This window comes from Dermatophagoides farinae, chromosome 7, assembly GCF_024713945.1.
Source record: "Dermatophagoides farinae isolate YC_2012a chromosome 7, ASM2471394v1, whole genome shotgun sequence".
Lineage (NCBI taxonomy): Eukaryota > Metazoa > Arthropoda > Arachnida > Sarcoptiformes > Pyroglyphidae > Dermatophagoides > Dermatophagoides farinae.
Window position 1 is genome coordinate 2,502,617 of NC_134683.1, and position 22,443 is coordinate 2,525,059.

The 22,443-nt window shown below is 30.9% G+C and overlaps 6 protein-coding genes and 2 long non-coding RNA genes across 15 annotated transcripts; 4 read left to right on the top strand and 4 right to left on the bottom strand.

Moving 5' to 3' along the window:
* The first annotated feature begins 74 nt into the window (after positions 1 to 74).
* On the top strand, positions 75 to 7,905 carry LOC124497081 (DNA mismatch repair protein Mlh1). The gene is made up of 6 exons (XM_047060685.2): positions 75 to 712; positions 793 to 1,056; positions 1,124 to 1,668; positions 6,214 to 7,048; positions 7,120 to 7,313; positions 7,383 to 7,905. The coding sequence occupies exons 1-6, from the start codon at positions 519 to 521 to the stop codon at positions 7,838 to 7,840; spliced, it is 2,490 nt and encodes an 829-aa protein (XP_046916641.2). The 5' UTR covers positions 75 to 518; the 3' UTR covers positions 7,841 to 7,905.
* Positions 1,844 to 5,436, bottom strand: LOC124497060 (protein spinster homolog 1). 2 transcript variants are annotated; one of them, XM_047060656.2, is made up of 4 exons: positions 3,492 to 5,436; positions 3,052 to 3,412; positions 2,778 to 2,979; positions 1,844 to 2,312 (listed from the first exon to the last, which is right to left on the bottom strand). In XM_047060656.2, exons 1-4 carry the CDS (start codon positions 4,292 to 4,294, stop codon positions 2,197 to 2,199), a joined length of 1,482 nt encoding a protein of 493 aa, XP_046916612.1. In that variant the 5' UTR covers positions 4,295 to 5,436; the 3' UTR covers positions 1,844 to 2,196. The 2 variants fall into 2 exon arrangements, with proteins under 2 accessions (XP_046916612.1, XP_046916611.1); XM_047060655.2 differs by lacking the exon at positions 1,844 to 2,312 and having other exon boundaries at positions 2,404 to 2,979.
* Positions 7,837 to 8,689, bottom strand: LOC124497096 (uncharacterized). Its single transcript, XM_047060705.2, has one exon. The coding sequence runs from the start codon at positions 8,590 to 8,592 to the stop codon at positions 7,879 to 7,881; it is 714 nt and encodes a 237-aa protein (XP_046916661.2). The 5' UTR covers positions 8,593 to 8,689; the 3' UTR covers positions 7,837 to 7,878.
* Positions 8,690 to 8,738: 49 nt separating this feature from the next.
* Positions 8,739 to 11,478, bottom strand: LOC124497051 (activin receptor type-1C). The gene is made up of 6 exons (XM_047060644.2): positions 11,085 to 11,478; positions 10,800 to 10,984; positions 10,490 to 10,728; positions 9,392 to 10,387; positions 9,128 to 9,326; positions 8,739 to 9,053 (listed from the first exon to the last, which is right to left on the bottom strand). Exons 1-6 carry the CDS (start codon positions 11,086 to 11,088, stop codon positions 8,940 to 8,942), a joined length of 1,737 nt encoding a protein of 578 aa, XP_046916600.2. The 5' UTR covers positions 11,089 to 11,478; the 3' UTR covers positions 8,739 to 8,939.
* A 227-nt stretch (positions 11,479 to 11,705) lies between these two features.
* LOC124497110 (uncharacterized) lies at positions 11,706 to 12,489 on the top strand. Its single transcript, XR_006959385.2, has 4 exons — positions 11,706 to 11,846; positions 11,930 to 12,069; positions 12,124 to 12,247; positions 12,311 to 12,489. It is a non-coding gene; the product is annotated as an uncharacterized LOC124497110 (long non-coding RNA).
* Positions 12,490 to 13,082: 593 nt separating this feature from the next.
* Positions 13,083 to 15,579, top strand: LOC124497112 (uncharacterized). Its single transcript, XR_006959389.2, has 4 exons — positions 13,083 to 14,527; positions 14,583 to 14,620; positions 14,682 to 15,325; positions 15,381 to 15,579. It is a non-coding gene; the product is annotated as an uncharacterized LOC124497112 (long non-coding RNA).
* On the bottom strand, positions 15,484 to 18,028 carry Etf-QO (electron transfer flavoprotein-ubiquinone oxidoreductase). Of its 2 annotated transcripts, XM_075732919.1 has the most exons (3): positions 17,975 to 18,028; positions 17,518 to 17,854; positions 15,484 to 17,441 (listed from the first exon to the last, which is right to left on the bottom strand). In XM_075732919.1, exons 2-3 carry the CDS (start codon positions 17,683 to 17,685, stop codon positions 15,813 to 15,815), a joined length of 1,797 nt encoding a protein of 598 aa, XP_075589034.1. In that variant the 5' UTR covers positions 17,686 to 17,854; positions 17,975 to 18,028; the 3' UTR covers positions 15,484 to 15,812. The 2 variants fall into 2 exon arrangements, with proteins under 2 accessions (XP_075589034.1, XP_046916599.2); XM_047060643.2 differs by lacking the exon at positions 17,975 to 18,028 and having other exon boundaries at positions 17,494 to 17,624.
* A 175-nt stretch (positions 18,029 to 18,203) lies between these two features.
* LOC124497044 (epidermal growth factor receptor substrate 15-like 1) lies at positions 18,204 to 22,409 on the top strand. Of its 6 annotated transcripts, none has more exons than XM_075732913.1 (14): positions 18,204 to 18,498; positions 18,633 to 18,860; positions 18,965 to 19,009; positions 19,072 to 19,161; positions 19,228 to 19,371; positions 19,436 to 19,660; positions 19,740 to 19,904; positions 19,963 to 20,286; positions 20,356 to 20,504; positions 20,576 to 20,747; positions 20,880 to 20,921; positions 21,045 to 21,477; positions 21,542 to 21,642; positions 21,708 to 22,409. In XM_075732913.1, the coding sequence occupies exons 2-14, from the start codon at positions 18,837 to 18,839 to the stop codon at positions 22,059 to 22,061; spliced, it is 2,268 nt and encodes a 755-aa protein (XP_075589028.1). In that variant the 5' UTR covers positions 18,204 to 18,498; positions 18,633 to 18,836; the 3' UTR covers positions 22,062 to 22,409. The 6 variants fall into 6 exon arrangements, with proteins under 6 accessions (XP_075589028.1, XP_075589027.1, XP_075589029.1 ...); XM_075732912.1 differs by having other exon boundaries at positions 18,204 to 18,494; XM_075732914.1 differs by having other exon boundaries at positions 18,204 to 18,494; positions 18,780 to 18,860.
* Positions 22,410 to 22,443: the final 34 nt, after the last annotated feature.

The following is a 22,443-nucleotide window of genomic DNA, read 5'->3' on the forward strand; positions in this document are numbered from 1 at the left end:
GTTTCCGATTTTGCCTAAAAAAAAATTCCCAGAAAAATTATTGCCGCATGTGCAATGAATAAGCTCAACATCATTGTTGATTGGTGAATGGATAAATAAATGAATGAATATAAATATTTTTTTATCTGACATGGTCGATGATTTGCAAACAAACCGACAAAAATCACACACATCAACGTGTTTATGTTAAATAACAGCCCCATAATCATTTCATTTGTATATCATCATCATCATTATCATCTTCATCATTAGTAAAATTCGGTACATTCGACCATAATTTTTTAATATATTTGTTGTTATGCTCAGCTCTTATATACATTGTACCTGAATCCGATGATGATTCGCTAATATATTTAATATTTTCATTAACAAAATGATCAATTAATTCATTATATTGTCATTCTTTTGATCCATCTTAAACATTCGAATATTATATAGCTGCGTTATATTTGGATAAAATTCCAAAGAATATAGATTTCGTTGTGTTCGATCAGAGAAAAATATCAATAATAATAATAATGGATCTGCCTGAAATATTGAAATCAAGTGCCGATGAATTAGATGTATTGGATTCTGAATTTCAACGTCTTGATTATGCTAATCGTGCCTATTTTAAAAGTTTAAATGAAATGTTAAAAAATCAGAATGATTGTTTCAAAGAGATTAAACATCAAAAGTATCGTCTTTCACAGATTAATGATCAATTGAAAAGGTATGATTTATATTTTATGAATTAATTAATTAGCATCATAAAAATAAAACGCCCTTTTTTATGTTTCATATTTTTTTCAGATATAAATCATATGCCAATGATAATGAAAAATTGTCCAAAATATTCAATCGTATTGAACAAAAATCCAATCAAGTCAAAGAGATTGAAGATACATTGCCAAAATCTAACGGTTTCTATTTGAATCTTGTTCTTGGTTCAATCAATGTTAATCTATTAGATCGTCGACAACAATTTGATTATAAAGAACAATATGAACGTTTTAAATTATCTGTCACATCGGTGCTACTGATCACAAGTTTCATAAACATTTTTGCTGAATTTAGGTTTGTTTGTTTTTTGTCATGAAATTTTTTTTTAAATTTTATTTCAATGTAAAATTTAATTCAAAAGAGCTCTAGATTCGATTTTGCATTTCATGTTGGTCTGGTATCATTGTACATTAACTATTCGTGAAAGCATTTTGGTTGTGAATGGTTCCCGTATCAAAGGCTGGTGGCGTGTTATACATTTCCTCACATCGATAACAACTGGTGTTTTGGTTGTATGGCCTGATGGATACAGTTATAAAAAATTTCGTCTTCAATTTTTAACATACATTTGTTATACTAGTTTTCTTCAATTTTTACAATATTATTATCAATATGGTTGTCTTTATAGACTTCGAGCATTAGGTGAACGTTATTCAATGGATATTACTATACAAGGATTTCATTCATGGATGTGGAAAGGTCTTAGTTTTCTATTACCATTCTTATTCATTGGTTATTGTCTTCAATTCTATATTTTCTATACATTATATCATATGTTTATGTATGATCCTGAAAGTATTGAATGGCAAGTACCTGTCGTATGTTTTATGTATCTGGTCATTTCATTGGGCAATCTGGCCACAACCGGTCTAGTTGTTTATCAGAAAATCAAAAACAAAAATCTAATCACACCAATCAAACAAATTACCAGAAAAATTAGCCGGGCTGTACTAACAAAAGAGCAATAATATATCTACAAAACAAAAAAAAATAAAATAATCATATCCAACCATTGATAATAATTTCCATATACAATCAAAAACAATGAAAGTGAAACAAACAAAAAAATTCGATTGAGACATTTTCTATTTTTTTTACTTCATTGTAACAATATAATTTATAATGAGATTATGATGATGATGATGATTTTATATTATCAAAATTGTTTTTTAAAAATTGATTTTTTTTTGTCTTCTTCATCAAATACTTTCGAGTATTTATGTGTGTGTGTGTGTGTTGTGTTTGTGTGTAAAAGTTTTTTTTTTATTGTGGACACTAGAAAAAATATATCCAAGTTATAAATGGAAAAAAAATCGATGATTTTGAATTATAAATGAAATGAAATAAAATAAATTGATGATGTTCAATTTGGATTTTTTTTTTGATTGATTTTTTGAAAAATAATGACGGATAAATGGATGAAATCGTTCGACATTATGGCATTGAACGTTGATGTAAACTGGTATTGGTCACATTATTATGTATAAGATTGTGACTGGATTCACTTTGTAAGAATGGTACACGTCTTTCATCTTGATGATTTGCTGTATCTAATACATTCATCATCAATAGTCATCAATGACAATTTGATAATGAAGTTGTCAATGACGAATGAAATAGGAAAAAAAAACAATAAAAAAAATGAATTAGTAAAAAATTTTTATTCAAATTTGAAAAAAAAATTTAGTTTTTTCTTTCTTTTGTTCTTTCGACTTTCACTTTTGGTTTAATATAAGCTCAATATAGATAGATAGATATATAGATAAAATGGGTTATTTTGAATAATAATAATAAAAATTCTCTATGAATCATAAACTATTCATCATCATTATCATTATTATATTGATAAAGATTGTTGATGAAACCAATATCCACTTGATTTTGTCTGGTTCCTATATCTGTTTGTTGATTATTTGGAAATTTCATTATATTATCATTATCATCAACAAAGCTATTAGTAGTGGTAGTAGTGTTCGATATTGTTGTATGTTTATTATTATGAACAAGATCAATACCATCTGAATTACTGTCTGAATTGGTGGAACTTTCAGCTGAACCATTTGAGATCATTTGTTTACATCGATGTTCATCTTTTAATATAAATCGTGCACTAAGCCCGAAAAATAAAACACCAAATACAAGTACGAGTGGTGTTAAGTAGAGCGCATACGAAAGACTATGAAATTTATCAAAATCGCTGGAAAATGCATCAGATATCTATTGTAAACGAAATAAACAAAAAAAAATTATATGAAAATGATAAAAATAGAATAAGATGAAAATAGTTACCGCTCCGATGATGAATGGACTGGAAGCATCGCCAAGAATATGTGAGGTAAGAATCTGAAGTGATTGAGCAGTCGAACGTCGTTGTGGTATAATCACATACAATAGAATGTCAACAACTACCGACCAATTAGTCGATAAGAAAGTGACAGCCAAAAAAATGGCCAACCAAGAAATGGTAGGTGATTGATTTGCAAAAGCAATACTCAACACAGTACATGGAATTGAGATGGCAACACCGATAGCACAGACCCATGAATCAGCGGCAGGAAATTTGGAACGGAAATAGCGTGAGCATGAATAACCGATGAGAACACCAGATAATCCACCTAAGCAAGCAATGACGCCGAATATCAAACCGATTCTAAATGGAATTATAAAAGAAAATAAACAATTTAGAAATTATTTCATCATAATTGAGAAGTAAATAGAGCATAAAATACTTTTCTTTTGCCGTATCAGGATTGGCATTCTGCATAAAAGTGGGTGCCCACCATGAAACGGCACCGACAGAGAAACAAACACAAGTAAAGCCCAATGTTGTAAGCAGATATGTTGGTATCGATGTTAAATAGCGAACATCTTTGGTTAAACTTTCGATAATTAAACGGAATGAACGTGTTGTATTATCATTATTTGAATCTAGTTCAGAACGTCGAAGATTAGCTTGTTCAATAGCACCACGGGCAGGTTCGGTTACGAAAAGAAAACCAAAAACGGAAATTATTCCAAAAATAGGTGTAAAACGTAGAGCCCATGTCCAATGGCCAAACATTTGTGACATTAGGATACCAACAATATATCCAAGTCCGGAACCAACGGGTATTGCAAAATAGAAAACGGCCAACATTGTCGAACGTTTACCACCGATAAATAGATCGGCAATTAACGTTGGAGCAACAGTTGCATAGCTGGCTTCACCAATGCCAACCAAGGCACGAAACATGAAAAATAAATAAGTATGATGTGGTTGCACAAAAGATGATAAAAAAGTCATTGTTGACCAAAATGATACACCGAATAGAATTATATATTTTCGTGAATATCTATCACCAAGATAGCCGAATAGTGGTGAAAATATCATATAGGAAACAATGAATGATGTCTGTAATAGGCCACCGGTAGCATCATTGATATCGAAATATGTTTGAATATCATTCAATACACCGGCTATGGTGAATCGATCCATATAATTGATCAAATTAATGACGACCAAAAGGGTCACAATAAGATAGGCGTTCAACATTTTGGATGATGATAATGATGTTTGATAACGAATGATGGATTCGATGGTAAATATAATTTCTATATATTTGCGTTTTGCTAATCAAGCAAAAGTAAATAATAATGATCACGGATCAATATGATGAATGGTTGATTGATTGATGGTGATGAAAATGATAATTAAAAAAAAACGCTCTATCAGATTGATGTGTTTGTGTGCATATATGCCAATGGTTTAATGATGATTTATTATTTTTTTTCATGAATAAATGATGACGATGACTGTTTAAATTCAATATATAATTGAAGAAAATATAAAAACCATTGATAATGATGATGATGATGATGATGACGACGTAAACTCAACAGCGACACAATAAATAAAGTTGTAAGATGATAACAACAACAAGATGTTGACGACCGATTATAAAATTTAATAATAAAAATATGCACACATCGAATAATGTCAATGATTTTGATGACAATGAATACATATCATCATGATGATGTTGATAAAAAGATGGCATAAATGCATTTGAAAATTTCTTCTTTCAAATGTTTGCAGAATATTCGATTGATGTATATAAAAGGATTTCAATAAGAAAACGACTATTAATCAAGGTATGTTTAAAAAAAAATAATCAAATTTGAAATTCTCAAATAAATTATCTTCAAGCACTACTGTTTGATAATGTTTAAATCAATAATATCGATGAAAGATTTATATGTTTACAAAAAATTTCATTGTTGATATGCATCAATGATCATTGGATATGATGAATTTTTTTTCCAACTAAAATCGATAATGGTTTTATGATAGTTACGAGGATGAAGATATATAATTATTAAAACATATACATGGATTGATGATGATGATGATTTAGTAGAAAATATTATTCGATAAATTGATTTGTCAGGATATTATCCAATTTCATAAATTTATTCATTTTTTCATCGAAAATGTCGTCGTTTTCAAATTTTCAATAAATCATTTGAGAAAATAAAAACGAAATATTTCTTTTCGATTATTCAATGTTGATTTCGCATATAATTTTGATTGATAATCTGATAAGATTACTTCAAAAATTTTGTTTTCGTAGTTGTTATGATTTCGTGTGATATAAACAAGAACGAAAAAAAAAAATTTCATGCTAAACAACTATGTGGTCTGAGAAATTTGACGGTAAAAGCCGATTTATCCAGGCGGAAAAGTTTTCTCGTAAATTTGAGAATAGTTCGACAAATGATTCGAATTTTTCGTTAAAATTGCGCTAAAATGATGGCCGATCAAAAATCATCTCTTCGTATGATCAACAAATTAGATAATGATCTTGTCAAGAAAATATGTGCTGGTGAAGCTATTCACAGACCATTGAATGTTGTAAAAGAATTGATTGAAAATAGTCTAGATGCTGGCTCCACAATGATAACAGTTACATTGAAAGATGGTGGATTGGATCGAATACAAATTCAAGATAATGGTTGTGGTATTAATGTAAGTGATTTGTGTTTTGAAACTGTTCTGAAAATTCCAAAAAATACTATCTTTTTCATAGAAAGAAGACCTTAAGATTGTTTGTGATCGATTTACGACATCAAAACTCAAAAGTCTTGATGATTTCAATTCTTTATCCACTTTCGGATTTCGTGGTGAAGCACTAGCTTCGATTGCTGTTGCTGCTCAAGTTACCATTATAAGCAAAACAGCCGAATCAATTTGTGCATACAAAGCCGAATATGTTGATGGTCATCTGAAAAATTCATCAGCCCCCATTGTTCCAATTGCAGCCAATGATGGTACAATGATTCAAGTGGATAACCTGTTCTACAATATGCCAACTAGAAAAGCTGCACTTTCATCAGAAAATCAAGAATATAATTTCGTACAAGATTTAATTGTCAGATATTCACTAATATTTTCTGGTAAATGTGGATTCATTTTTAAAAAATATAATGAAAACAGCCATGTTGTCAATACAAAATCATCGGCCACTCTTTTTCAAAATATTGACCAAATATTTGGAAAGAAAATTTCCTCAAATCTCCTGTCGTTTGATATTGAAAATGAAAAACTTGAGTTCAAAATCCATGGTTATTTTACCAAACAAAGTATCAGTCTAAAACAATTCACATTTATTTTGGCCATCAACTCAAGATTAGTTGAATGTGAAACGTTGAAAAAATCGATTAAAGATTTGTACAAAGAATTTTTAATGACCGATGGCCATCCATTTGTGATTATATGGATTGAAATCAATCCGAAAAATATTGATGTCAATATACATCCGAACAAAAATGTAGTCTGTTTTCTTCATGATGATGAAATTATTTCGAAAATTATCGAATTTATTCGTGAAAAACTGGAAAATAAACAAGATAATGATATGATCAAGAATACATCGAGTACAAATATGGACATTTCATTTATAAGAAATCAGACCAATGATAAGAAACCAATAGACAATGAAAATTCGGCTGGTACTTCGAAAATTTCCACTTTGACACTCAAATTATCTGATGCAGCAAAAAAGACAAATTCTCCATCACAAACGATCAATAATTACCAAAAATCCTCCCAAACGCTACCAGTCGATGAAAAATGCGAAGATGTCCCAGTAAAAGAAATCGAAACACTACCACGACCGGCATCAAAACCAAAATCATCCAATCCAAACCGAATATGTCGAATTGATTCTACGATTCAGCGTATTCAAAGTTATTTACAACAAGAAGTTTCAGAACAAGGCCCACGACGACGACGACGAATCGAACTAACGTAATTTTTAACTTAAACATAACAGAGATATTTAAAAATTAAAAAACAAACACTATTATTTCTATTTTTAGGAGCCTAGACAAATTGATGAAGGATCTAAGCTCGACGATCGATCTGAATCTAGTCGAAATGTTAAACGAATCGATATATGTTGGTTGTCTTGACGAAAATTTCTTACTTATTCAACATGAACTCGATTTGATAATGTTGAATATGCCAAAATTGAATCGTGAATTATTCTATCAAATTTATTTGATGGGATTCGGTAATTTTGATTATTTTCGTTTTAAACAACCTTTATCAATTCGAACATTGTTATCAACATATTTCGAAGTGAATGCACCTGACATGGACCCCGATGTTTCTAAAGCCACCATTGAAACAATGGTAAAAACAATCGTTTGTAAAAAAGAAATGCTCGATGATTATTTCTCAATAAGAATCAACAAGGATGATGTCACCATTGAATCATTGCCCGTAATGATTGCGAAATATGAGCCAAATTATATCTACTTACCGGAATTTATTCATGGGTTGGCTACGAATATCGATTGGAATCATGAAAAAAAATGCTTCGGAACATTAGGCCAGGAATTGGCTAAATTCTATAGTTATGCTCCATCCATATCAGATACAAATGATGCTGAATTTCGTGTATGGTCTGATCTTGTCGAAACTCAAATCTATCCTAGATATAAAAAATTACTATCGCCAACTAATCAATTATCTGACGGTGCAATTTATGTCATAGCCAATGTCACTGAACTTTATAAAGTTTTCGAACGATGTTGAAATAATAACAAGATTTATTTATTTATTCATTTATTTGATTAAAATATGATTATATCGAGAAAAAATGCTATGAATTCCAACAGAATATTCAAAATGGTACGAGTAAAACTATCAAATTTATCATCATCGTTATCATCACCAATGTTGTAATTGTTGTTGTCATCATCATCAAAACGATCATTATCACTGTTGAACTGTTTACGATCATTTTGATTGGATATTTCTATACCGTCATTTGTAAAATCTTCAAAACGATTCAAATATGGCATTGAATTATTCAATTGTTCATAGCCAATCACTTCTAATTGATAACGGCAAACTTCATGAGTAAAATGAGCATAGATTCCTATGCAAAATGGGCGACGAATATGACTATCAACATAAACTGAATCCTGTCCACAGGTAGCACTATGTATATCATAGCTATAAATATCAAAAATATTCGGTTTTTTGGGCGCTTGATTCGACGATGATGATTGACTCACATAAAGATCACAATCACCAACAATAGAGATTAGATTGAGCAATATATCATGTTCACTATCCATAAAATAATATGTAAAATTTTCTTTTTCCACTAAACCGGTAATCGTTTCTTTGAATACAATATTTCGATCTTCGAATCGGAATGCTGTTAATGAAGATGAAAAACAATTGACGAAAATCATCGATGATTGATGAAGACATTGTTTTGCAACAAAAATGAGAATAATGTTGAAAATAAAATAATGTAGAATCCGATAAACATACATATGATCGATTTGAATTTAATAAGAGGATAATAAATTTACGATTACGATATATAAATGAATCCAAAGAAATTATTGACATCAAACAGATTGGAAAACATCACATGATAATTTAGCCACATTAGATCAAAAGATGGCGGTATAAATGATTTTTTTCAATTATAGTAAAAAAAAACTTTATTCAAAATTTATATAATTAGAATTAGAAATAATAATAAAAATCGCGATTATGTGGAAAAAAAATACATTATGAATGAACGCATAAAAATATCTATATATAAAAGAAATTCGTGGTTTAAATTTCAGTCGATTTTAAATACAGTGTTCGGTAATCATAATCATCATTGTTATTAAATGTCACGTTGAAGATCAATAATGGTCTTTTTTAAACGCAATGATGTTAGACGTGCAAAACGATTTTCAGTCCAACATTCTTGGATTAGATTAATTATTTTAAAGAGAATCTGTGTGGAGAAAACAAGAAAACATGATCATAAATTTGATGATTTAAATTATATAATAATAAAACTCAATTTACCAGATTTTCATTGGCCATCAATTGATGATTATGGCTAATAGTAGGTCGATGTTTATCAATGCACACAGTTTGGCATATATCATGAAATGTAGGTTCATCCGATACATATTCTTGATATGGCTTGCTATAACAATGAGCACTTCCATCATTCAATTGAAGACGATTGAGAATTTCCCAGTAAACCAATCCAAGTGAATAACTGTTAAAAATAAATGGAACGATTTACGAATACGATCACTAAAAAGGATCATGATGGATACTTACATGTCAGTATATAAAAATTCTTCAATTCGATCCATATTGATTGTATTGTTTAGAATTTCTGGGGCCATGTAACGAACAGTTCCAAAACATGGAATATCATATCCGGACAAAATTTTTGCATCATTTAATGCTTTAGTTGTGGCGGAAGCAAAATCCGAAATACAACAAGAATAATCTGATTTCATTAGGATATTTTTCGATTTAATATCTCGATGTGCAATACGTGGTTTTCCTTGTGTTCCGATTACTTCAAGATGTAAGTGTGATAAACCAAAAATAATCGAACGCATTATGCTAATCATTTGCGGTACGTTTTTGATTGGATTTCGATTCAAATAATCGAATAATGAACCAAGCTCATGATATTCGGTTACCAACCATAATTGTGTGCAACCATTATTAGAAATAATATCAGCAGCCAAAAATGTGACAATATTTTCATGTCGCATAATTATACCTTGATAGATGTCAACTTCACGTCGCCAAGAAGATTCATGTATTGAAAAGAATATCTTAACAGCATAATGTTCACAATGTCGAACACCATGATAAACACGTCCAAATCGTCCTTCACCAATCATTCGTTTTAGATCAATCTGTTTGGCAATAGTTGATTGAACCATACGTGGTACTCCTGAACCGGAACCTGAAGTTATTGAATCTTCACTAACCGGTGGCAATGGACTGGATATTTTTTGTGATGATAAAACCGTTTGTTGAGTATTTTCACTCATAAACGATGATGTTGTATTTGATGCTACCGATGAAAGGCAATGATATGATGGAACATTTGATTCCATCGTATAATTACTGATATTTTGGCTTGTATTGATTGATGGATATTTGACATATATACCGCTACTTCCGCCACTATAATCACTAACATTGCTACTGATATTCAAATATGTTGGCGATGAATGAGCTGTAGTAACTTGTGATATCAAAAGTTTATGTGAAAATGAATCATTTTTTTGAAATTCTCTTGCTTTCTTCTCTCTGTGATATATTATTATTATAATGAGAATTTTGTTTTTTTTGAAATAAAAGAATTAATATTTGATTAATTAAAAACATTATTATCAGAAAATTATTACTTACAAATATTTTCGATATTTATAATTGATAAATATGGCCATTACCATTAATAACAAAATAGTGACCAATAAAAAAGCAGCCATATAGATCCATGGACCAATTGTTTCGAAAAGAGGAAATTTCTCTTCATATACAATTTCACCATCATTAATTTGTGTTAATAGATGATCATTACAATAATCATGTGAATTACAACAAGAAATGTTTTTCAATACATCATGATATGATAAATATCCTTTACACTATAATCAATCAGAAAAAAAATCACAATTAAAAAATTATTAATTCAGAAACACTAGAAACTAAAACGAACCTGTAATAAAGTTCCCTCACCCGGTGAAAAACAACCGAATCGTTTTTCAATCGAACGTGTATGGCCACCTACATCGATAATTTCTTCAAAAAATGTATAACAATATCCTCCCGGTTTCAAATGACATGTACCAAAATCCGAATCATCCGGACATTCATTATAACGGCAACGACATTTTGTGGCAACTATTTAATTTTGAATTGAATACAACAACAAAAAATAGTTTGTCGCAAATCATCATGATGAATCAACAATCATAAAACAAAAAAAAAACGAAAGGCTTACCCATTTTCGAAATTATCAAACCTAAATTAATTAGATTTCATTATCAGCAAAATATCATCATTATCATCATATATATTGAAATTCATTAATCTAATTCTTTTTTTTAGTCGTCAAAACATAAACAATTTTTTTTTTATTTTGATTAATTTTATTGATGATCCAGAAAATAAAAACAACACATACACACAAAAAAAAATACAACACTTGGCTCGTTATCAATTTTATCACTTGTTAGATAAATACAAAAACTTTTGGCTCAGTATACACAATTGTTGTTGTGTTGTTGGAACATAAAAAAAAACACTTGAAAAGTTTAATTTGGGGAGGGGTAAACATGCGTGATATTATGTGTGAATGTTGTGTGTGTGTTATAAGCACTTCCCAGTCCTAGAATAAGGAATAAGGGTGGCCATTTTTTTAAGAAACGCATGCGTTGTTTTCATGAAGAAATTTTTCATTTTCATTTTATTTGGATATATACAAGCCAAGCCTGTTGCGCGACTTGTAATTGACCTTTAGGGAAAAAAACTTGCTTGACTTGGTTATACCCTCTCTCTCACAGTACACAGAGAGGAAAGTGAGCAGGGTAAACTGCAAGATTGAGTGCTAAAAAGCCTCCATATTTGCAGTTTACTATCCATGCTCACAGGCTACGCTTCTTATTATGAGGTTACGCTGCTTCGTTGCAATGTAAACTCCATACTTGGAGGTTATTTAGCAGGCTAAACTGCCAAGTTACATATTAACCTCCATCAAAGAATGGTAAACACGCTTTCTTATTGGAGGTTAACCTCCGATTTTGAATTTCATTCAGTTTTTTCGATATTATTCTTCATTTTTTTCAGGCTTTTAGTCAAAACTCTGAAGATGTAAAATTATCATCACGAAATTCAAAGGCATGTTTTGAACTTGGTCTTTTTTGAACGTTTTGATTCAATGATGCTACTTTTCGGGACAGAGATGAACACAACATTCTGGATGAATGGTAAATGATTGAATTTTCATCAACTCATATTCTAATTACCATTCCTTTTGTTAGACATTAACAAGTGCACGATCGCCGAATGATCAATCAGTAAAAGTCAATCTGGCCATCTCAACTTTTCGTCATCATCATCATTTACGAGAATATGGATAACCGAGTAAAGACCCTTGAAATAAATGTAAATTATTCAATTTGTATCAATTATTTATCAATTTTTACTAATTATCTTTCCCATTCACAGGCATCCATTGGATTATCCAAATTCTCTGGCTTTATTTTATAATTTATCTCAAAAATTCGACCGTTTCATCAATTTGTGGCTTTTAATTTGAATTTGAATTTGTATTTTTTATTTTATCTTATAATAATTTTTTAATTTCTGGATTTATTCAGAAAATCAATAAAACAATCAAAAAAAAATCTGGATACTATCGATTGTCATGATACTCACGTGATTTGTTTAAACTAAAAACAATCGAAAAAAATCGGGATACTATCGAATAAATCGTTCACCACCCGATTTTTGCTACAGCTCATGGTTCATTTCTATGCTTCCAACATTGTTACTTTGGTTGTACAAATTTTCTCTCATTTTTTTCGTAACTATTTTCTATGCTTTTAACATTGTTACTTTGGCTGTACAAATTTTTCTCATTTTTTCGTAACTATTTTCTATGCTTCTTCTTCACTCCTCACTTCTGAGAGTGTTTACAGTATTTACAATATTTACAGTAAAACCCCGCTTAACGCGGGGTTAAGTTCCAAAAATATTGAGCGTAAAGTGAAACAACAGCGCAAAGCGGGATTATTTTTGCATAATTTACATAATGCATTTTTACTCTTCATATACATTGTAAAAATGTATTGCAATGTAATGTAATTGCACAGCGTTATATCGATACAGCGCTAATCGTGGCAGCGTTAAGCGGAGTATTTCTGTAGATATCGTAAAATATGAATGTTATATACGACCATAATTACGTTCTATATTATGGGGGAGGATAATGGTTTGGGGGAAAATTACCCAATCATTTATAAATTTGCCTCCCCCCATTTACACACATTAACACATATACACACATATACACATTCGACGTCGGTTCAAATCCCATCGCGGCCGCCTTGGTTAATATAAAAAATAGTCAGTGTTGGGGGTGGATAGTGGTTTGCGCACAATCACTTATAAATTTGCCTCCCCCTCGCTTATAAAACCTATTTGTTGGGGAGGATAGTGATTGCCGATCACTTATAAATTTGCCCCCCAATTATTTATATACACATTTACACATTACATATAAATTAATTTAAAAAATAGTCAGTGTTGGGGGTGGATAGTGGACAATCACTTATAAATTTGCCTCCCCCTCGCTTATAAAACCTATTTGTTGGGGAGGATAGTGATTGCCGATCACTTATAAATTTGCCCCCCAATTATCAAATACACATTTACACATACACATAAATTAATTTAAAAAATAGTCAGTGTTGGGGGTGGATAGTGGACAATCACTTATAAATTGGCCTCCCCCTTGCTTATAAAATCTATTTGTTGGGGAGGATAGTGATTCGGAGCGCAATTGTCCGATCATTTATAAAGTTGCCCCCCAATTATCACATTACACATTTACACTTGCGCATAAATTAATTTAAAAAATAGTCAGTGTTGGGGGTGGATAGTGGTCAATCACTTATAAATTGGCCTCCCCCTTGCTTATAAAATCTATTTGTTGGGGAGGATAGTGATTCGGAGCGCAATTGTCCGATCATTTATAAATTTGCCCCCCAATTATTTATTAAACAAATTAATCTCGAGTATCAAAATATGACTTTATTGATCGAACGACAAAAACGAATTTAAAATTACAACTATCATTTAAATCACGCAACACTTCATGTGTTGACTTTTTCTACTCGCTGTCTTTGTGCAAAAATGCTCGTTTTTTCTCAAGTTTCGTCACTCGTCTTGTTCATTTTTGATGAAATGATCATGAAATTCTCAATTTTATCGGGTTATAATGATTATTTGGTACTCATCACAAATGTTAAACAATATTTCGGGTTTGTCTCATTTTATGATATTTCACTAACTTTCAATTTCTAGTTTTACTGATTTCTCATTGACATGAGAAAAATCCATAGCTATTTGGTAAGTTTGGATATTGTATACTTGATAACGCTTTGTTTTTTTCCAGATTTATTTCTGAAATTCGATTTTTCATCATGTTCGTTATTGATTTGGCGGTTTCTGTCTTCAGTGGCATCAGATTCAAGAAATGATCGGTAATGTTCAACTTTAAGTTAGGAATAGGATAGGATAGGCTAGGTTTAGGAACATGATCTGAGCTTTTTCCTATTGGATTTGATGCTAGTTGAAGTTTTGAAACCAATGAAGCAATTTACAAACATGATTAATTTTCGAAGATTCACGAAATGAAACACATAGTTGAAACTGATAATGGTAAGCAAATGAATGAATTGATTGAACGAAAAAACTAATATTTATTTTTATTTAGGATCACCGGCGAACATTTTGGAAATTGAATTGATCATGGTATGTAAATTGCTCAATTGATTACCCAAACTAACAACTAATTTCTTGACTCGTTTTCTAGATTCATTTTGGAAAAGGAAAACTGAATGCCCATTACGATAGATTTTTATTTTCGATCGAATAGCCATACTTTTTTTCGTAGTTTACGCTTCATTTGCAACACTTCACCAATTGTTGCATCATCATTTTCATCATCAGATTCATATTGTTCAACTGTAAAATATTGAGACGAAGATTTCTTTAAACGTTTCATTGTAGTTTCAAATGTTCGAATAAACAAAAAACAAAATAAAATACGCCAGCCAGCCAGCAAACGATCAGCAAGAAAATAAAGTATAGTTGATGACATGAAAGTCATGATTCGAAAATGAACTTTATTTTTTATCAAAAAATAAAAACAACCACGTTCATAAAAAACGTTACCAAAGGCAATCACTTTTTTGTGAAACTGACAATATTCAACTGATTTACTGATATTATTTACTGACCAATTTAATTAAATTACTGATAAAAGCTTTTAAAAACTGACAATTCCTTTTAATTACTGACCCTACATTATTTATTGCTAACTGATCAAAAAAAAACTGACCAACCCCATATAATACTGACCACACTCATAAAAAACTGATCAAAATTAAATTTAAAAAACTGATCATTTCCCTTAAAATACTAACCAATTAAATATATCTCATTTTTATTTACATGGTATGTGATTCTTGATGGAAATGATTGAAATAACTAACGAATTTCTTTATTTAAGATCGACAACTAGTCTTGGATCATAAAGATTGGATTGGCGGACATATGCTCATGGTCATTGGTTAATTTATAAATGGATCACTATGGACAAGACAAAAATTGGATCATGTTTAATTTGTTTTTTTAATTATTGTCATTGCTTTATTAATTTACTATTGCGTTAATTAATATTAATTTTGAATAACATTTTTTAATCCTAATATGGGGGTCAAATTAATGAAGTGGATGGGGGGCAAAATGAATTCAAGTTTGCAGGATAAACTGCAAAATTGAATTTTTTGAAACCCTGCAGTGTACACCGCAGACTTTCGTCTCTGTGTACTCATGGAGAAATTAAATGAAAAAAAAACTTTTTCGGGAATTTTTTTTCAAAATTTTATTTTTTGTTTTTTTTTCCAATCTATTATTTACACATTAGCCATTCGTCAAGCGTTTACATTCCATTATAAGCTGGACCACCGGCACCTTCCGGTGTAACCCAGTTAATATTCTGAGATGGATCTTTAATATCACAAGTTTTACAATGAATACAATTCTGTGCATTAATCTGTAATCGATCATCACCAGAATCGGTTTTAATATATTCATAAACACCAGCTGGACAGAATCGTTGTTCAGGTCCATCAAATATTTTTAGATTTCTTTCAACTGGTATATTATCATCTTTCAATGTTAGATGAGCTGGCTGATCGGCTTCATGATTCGTATTTGTTAATGCAACCGATGACAAAAGATCGAATGTAATCTGATTATCAGGTTTTGGATATTCAATTGGTTGACATTCTTTCGATGGTTTTAAATGTTTCGAATCTAATGATCCATGTTTCAATGTCCATGGTTCCATTCCACGAAGTCCAACATAGAATAATCCAGTATAGGCCATACCACCATAAAATCCTAATGGTGTATTGAATGATGGCCGTACATTTCTTGCAGCTTTCATCTCTTTCCAAACCCAACTATTCTTCAATAATGTTTCATATTCAACAGGTTCAAAACCGTGTTCTAGTTCATTACGTTCAAATGCCTGATAAATAGCATCGGCAGCTAACATTCCACTTTTCATTGCATTATGAGTTCCTTTGATTTTTGGTGTATTTAAAAATCCTGGACTACAACCAATCATACATCCACCAGGAAATGTTAGTTTGGGAATTGATTGGAAACCACCTTCATTCAAAGCTCGAGCACCATATGCAATACGTTTGCCTGATTCAAAATATTTTCGGACAGATGGATGTAATTTGAATCGTTGAAATTCTTTAAATGGTGATAGGTATGGATTTTCATAATCAAGTCCAACGACAAAACCAACAGCTATCAATGGTGAATCATCAGCTAAATGGTAAAGAAATGAGCCACCATATGTTTTATAATTTAATGGCCATCCAACAGTATGTTCAATACGTCCGGGTCGATGTAAAGCAGGATCGATTTCCCAAAGTTCTTTCAATCCAATTCCATACGTTTGATGTTGAGCACTTTTACGTAGATCATATTTTGCGATAAGTTGTTTGGCCAAATGACCATGACAACCTTCGGAAATAATTGTACATTTAGCACGTAGTTCCATGCCACGTTCGAATGAATCTTTTGGTGAACCATCTTTAGCGATACCAACATCATTCGTAGCAATACCACAAACTTTATCATCATCATAAAGAATTTCAGCAGCAGCGTAACCAGGATATATTTCAACACCCAATTCTTCAGCTTGTGCTCCTAGCCATTCAACTACATGGCCTAATCGAACTACATAATTTCCATGATTATGTAATGGCATTCCTTTAAATATCGGAACCGGTATACGACCAGTTTTTGTAAGAATTGCAAATGCATCTTCAGTGACAGGAGTTTTTAATGGTGCATCTTTTTCTTTCCAATCTGGAATTAATTCATCTAAGGCACGTGTTTCAATACAGGCACCGGATAATGTATGCATTCCAATTTGAGCACCTTTTTCCACTAATGTTACTTTCAATTCTTTATCATTAGCAATGGCATGTTTTCGCAATTGAATCGCTGCACTAAGACCAGCCGGACCGCCACCAACGATGACGACCTTTATAATAAGAAATTCAATTAAAATTTATACTTGGTAAAAAAATTATTACATTGATTTTTTGTTACACACATACATCCGTTTCATCAGCGACACGTTCCATATCAATTTCTTTCCATCTTGGATCCTGTTCACGTGGATATATCGTAAAATGTGTAGTAATTTTCGGTTGTGTCGATAAAAATCTTAATCCATTAAATGATGATCGATATAATAATGTAGTCGATGATAGAAATCGATTCATGTTTTTCTACTTCTTCTTTTAGATGATTGTCGTTATAGAATAAAATATTGTCACAAAGTTTCAACAATTTCCGATTACTATTACTTTAACAAGTGAATTAACGGGTACATTCGCCACACATGCACAGAATAATCGTTTTTTTCAATGATTAATTCATACCATCGATGACCTTCACATACATAAACAAATTGACGTAAAAAAAATATGTCAAATCAATTGAATTTAGATTGTAAAATAAATGGAAAAGTAATACTAAAAAGTAGTTAAATTGAAGGAGAAAAAATTTTACCAATGTTATTGATAATGATCATAATCAAATGTGTGTACATTCGAAATATACAACTTTGAATACGACAACAAAATCATCATCATCATCATAATACAAATTCTTAACCGCCATCTTTTGATTATAAATCGAATTAAACACAATACATGATGTCGATGATGATTATATCCACATAAAGCTCAATGACCAAATTATGAAAAAAAGAAATAGAATTTATATAGGCAGCGCATGTGGGTCCCTCATAATAATTATATTTTCAATGATTATCATCACCATCATCATCATCGTACTGTGATGTTTTACGACATAGGCGACGGATTTTGATGCATCTGCAAATATATTGAATTACACAAGCGCAGCCGCTGTCATCGTAAAAAAGGAAAAGAAAAGAAAAAAAGATTTCTGGATACACTATATTCACGGAACACCTTCGATTGGCCTATTCGGGTAAAAAAGCTACGATTGTAGTATTTTGGTTTGAGATATATCTTCTTATAGTATGTTATAACTGTACTTGTGTGTTGTGAGTATGTTTATTTTTTTTTTAAATATATAAACCAGAAAGGCCAAAGATTCTCTTTCTATGTAGCTCTTGTACTATGTATATTAGATCTATAGTACAGTAGATTGTTTTACATTGCTCTATGTCATTTACTCGCAGAAGAAGATCCAACGAGTTTCTCCTGAAAAGAAAATTTTTTTTTTCGTTCTGGCTCAAATACGATCCACGAGTTTTTTTCCTTTTTACTTTTTCACAAGTTTCTTCACGTTCCAAGAAAAATTTTATCTTCTTCATTTCATATTCTAGTCTTAACATCTCTAAAGTATAAAGTGTTGAATTGTTCATCATCATCATATAACCATCATGGATTCGGTCACTACACATGAGGTTTGTTTGTTTTTTTTTCTTGCAAATTATTGCAACATTTTTTCCGGTTATAATTAAAATCGGTTTTTCCCAATATAATTTTACCCATATTTGTCCAATTTCAGATTGCCGGTGATCATCTGCAATTATATGAAAAATTCTATCAGCAGGTAATTCATTTTTGTTGCCACATACATTTTTCACTCAAACAACTTTTTTTTATTTGATTCAGATAAATCCGACCAATTCTGATATTATCAATGCAATGGATGCGGCAAATTTTCTACGTAAATCCGGTCTCAATCAAATGACATTGAAAATTGTAATGGCAAAATTTTTTTAATATCTAAATTTTTAAAATCTAAATTATTGCTAATCATCATGATAGATTTGGGATTTAAGCGATCCAAATGGTCTTGGTTATCTGGACAAGAAATCATTTTTCGTTTCACTCAAATTGATTGCCATGGTTCAGAATGGCCGTGAACCAAATCATTCTGATTTAAAAGCAACGTTACCACCACCTAGAATTGTGAGTCAATTTTTTTTAAAGTGAATGTTATAATAATAGAAACTTTTATTCTTGATTTTTATAGAATGATGATTTTTTCAAATCAATCGATTGGAATATATCAACGGAAAATGCTCAAAAATTTGCCACTGTATTCAATTCGATGGGTCCAGTTGAAGGAAAATTAGCTGGAACAAAAGTTAAACCATATTTAATTAGTTCTAAATTACCGGTGGAAACATTAACAAAAATCTGGGATCTAAGCGATATCGATCAAGATGGATTTCTAAATCTAAAAGAATTCATTGTGGTATGTATCGATTATTCGTAATTGATTATGTGTCATTCATCTGGATAATCTCATTCAAAAAAAAAAAAATTCTTTTTAGTGTTGTCAATTGATAGCACGAGCCAGTCAAGGTTTTATATTGCCAGCCGTATTGCCCAATGAATTATTAAACTTTAATCCAGCTGATCCATCTGCTCGTTCATTTTCACGAACATCATCAGTATCGTCACAATCATGTGTATCACCACATTTGAATCTGAATGAAGTGAGTTTGTTTTGATACAATTTTTACCATCAATTAATCGTTTTTTGTTCATTATAAGGCCACAAAATCAACTTCATCAAATCAATGGATTGTAACAAATGAAGAGAAAATAAAATCTGATGAATTATTCATCAAATTAGATAAAGATAATGATGGTTTAGTTAGCGGTTTAGATGTTAAAGATACATTGCTTGAAAGCGGTCTTCCACAACCGGTACTTGCTCATATATGGAATTTATGCGATATGAAAGAGACCGGAAAATTGAATGCCGAACAATTTGCATTGGCACGGTATTTTATTCAACAAAAACAGAATGGTATAGAACTACCAATGAAATTATTGCCGAATATAATACCACCGACGTTTAGGCCTAAACCTTTGGTAACGATTATAACGACGATGTTTATTTGATTAGATTTTATTTTCAATTTTTTTGTTTCTCCTATATAGGAATCTATAAGTAACGAAAATATCAATGGTTCAATGAATTTATTACAGCAACAACAACAACAAATGGGAACATCACCTACATCTTCAACATCATCAACTGGTAATCGAGAATTGGATCTTTTACAAGAAGATATCAAAAAGATTCAATTGTAAGTGAGAATTATTTTGATTTATATTTATATTAATTCTTTGTTGTTGTTGTGGTTGTCATTTTATAAAGAGAAAAAACCAAATATGAATCGGAAGTAATTGCACAAGAACAATCACTTCGATTAAAACAGAGCGAAGTAAAATCCATACATAATGAGATCGAAGCATTGTCACAAATGTTGAAACAATTGGAAAATCAAAAGAATGATGCCAAAAAACGTATCGATGATCTCAATACACAGGTTGGCCAAAAAAAAAATTTCTTAAAAATTTAAATTTCATGATTTTTTTTTAATTTCAATTCACCATTTACTAACCCATTTGTTTTTTTAAATTTTCAAATTATGATTTTGGCATGGTTTCATTATTTTCAGTTAAAATATTTAGAAAATAATTTGCATGATATTTCAGTTAAAGTAAGCATGTGATCAGTTAATGCATGTAGTTGTTGCAAAAAGATTTTATCATCATTTTTCATATTCTCTTTTGATTGGATTTAAATTTTTGTTTATGTAATTTTTTTAAAATTAATTTTCTAGGTTGAAAATTTAAATAAACAATATAATGAACAAAAAAAGAATATCGATGATCAAGAATCGGATTTAAATTCAAAAAAACAAGAATTTGAACAATTAAAATCTGAAGAAACGGTATTGGAAACAAAAATTGAATCGGCCAAAAAAGAATTAGAACGAACAACAAAATTAGCTGCCGATACACAGCTGGAAATTAGCCAAATCAAAGCAAATACTGTGGAATTAGATGAATATGAAAGACGGTTTAATGAAACAATTTATGATTATGATAATGCTATTTCGAATGCCGATTATGCTAATATCACTTCATTGTTATCGAGATCAATTACTCCTCCTGTATTATTGACCGAAGAGCAGCATGGCAAAGCGTTGGATTCAACTTTAGATGAAGATCAATTCAATTCGGATCCATTTGCCGGTGAAGATCCATTCAAAGGTTTGTCAGAATCATCTATTTTATTTTTGTATGTAATTGACAGCTTGATTTGAAACAAACATAGATGATCCATTTGGTTCTAACAAAACGGCTAATGACGCTTTTGGTTCGGATAATTTTGCAAATTTCGATGCATTTGGCACAAGCAATACTGCAAACAATAAGGTAATTTTTAAAATTTTCAGCATTTCTGTAAATTTAAATATAAAAAATCATCATTCTAATTTCAGGGCGATCCATTCGGATTCTCACCATTTGATTCGAACCAATCAGCCAATGATCAATTTCGATCGGAAAGTCCAACACCAGCATTGCCGCCCAAAAAAAGCAAAGCTCCACCACCACGGCCAGCCCCTCCCAGTAAATCTTCGGCAACCAACAAAACACCATTACGAGCGGCACCACCACCACCATCATCATCAAAAGATAAACCAGAAAGACCACCACCATTGTATGCAAATGCATCATCTAATTTTGATCCATTCACTGATCAGAATCGTGACCCATTTGGTTCTGATTCAGGCTTTTCATCCTCTAATACACAGAATTTCGCAAATTTTGCCGATTTCGATAAGGCACAGTGATTCATTTTGAGAAAAAAAACAAAAAAAAAAATAATTCTTGTCTTTATCATCACTTTTTATTGTCTTGTTGCTGTGTTTTTGATTCCTAGCGTTTTTTTTCCATACACTTGAACACACATACCGACATTTGTGTTTTTCCCATTTATTCTTTGGTGATTTTAATTCTATAGTCATTCCGTTTCATTATCGTTATCATTCCTATTTTTTTTTAATTTTTAACATCAACACTTATTATCACACATGTTCATGATTCTTAGCAATATCAACATACACACACATACAAACAAAATATATAAATCATGATTCATTACAATCATAATATATACCTGGAAATACGAGTATTGCCTTAATTTTATTCTGTGTTTTTTCTTTTCTTCATTCA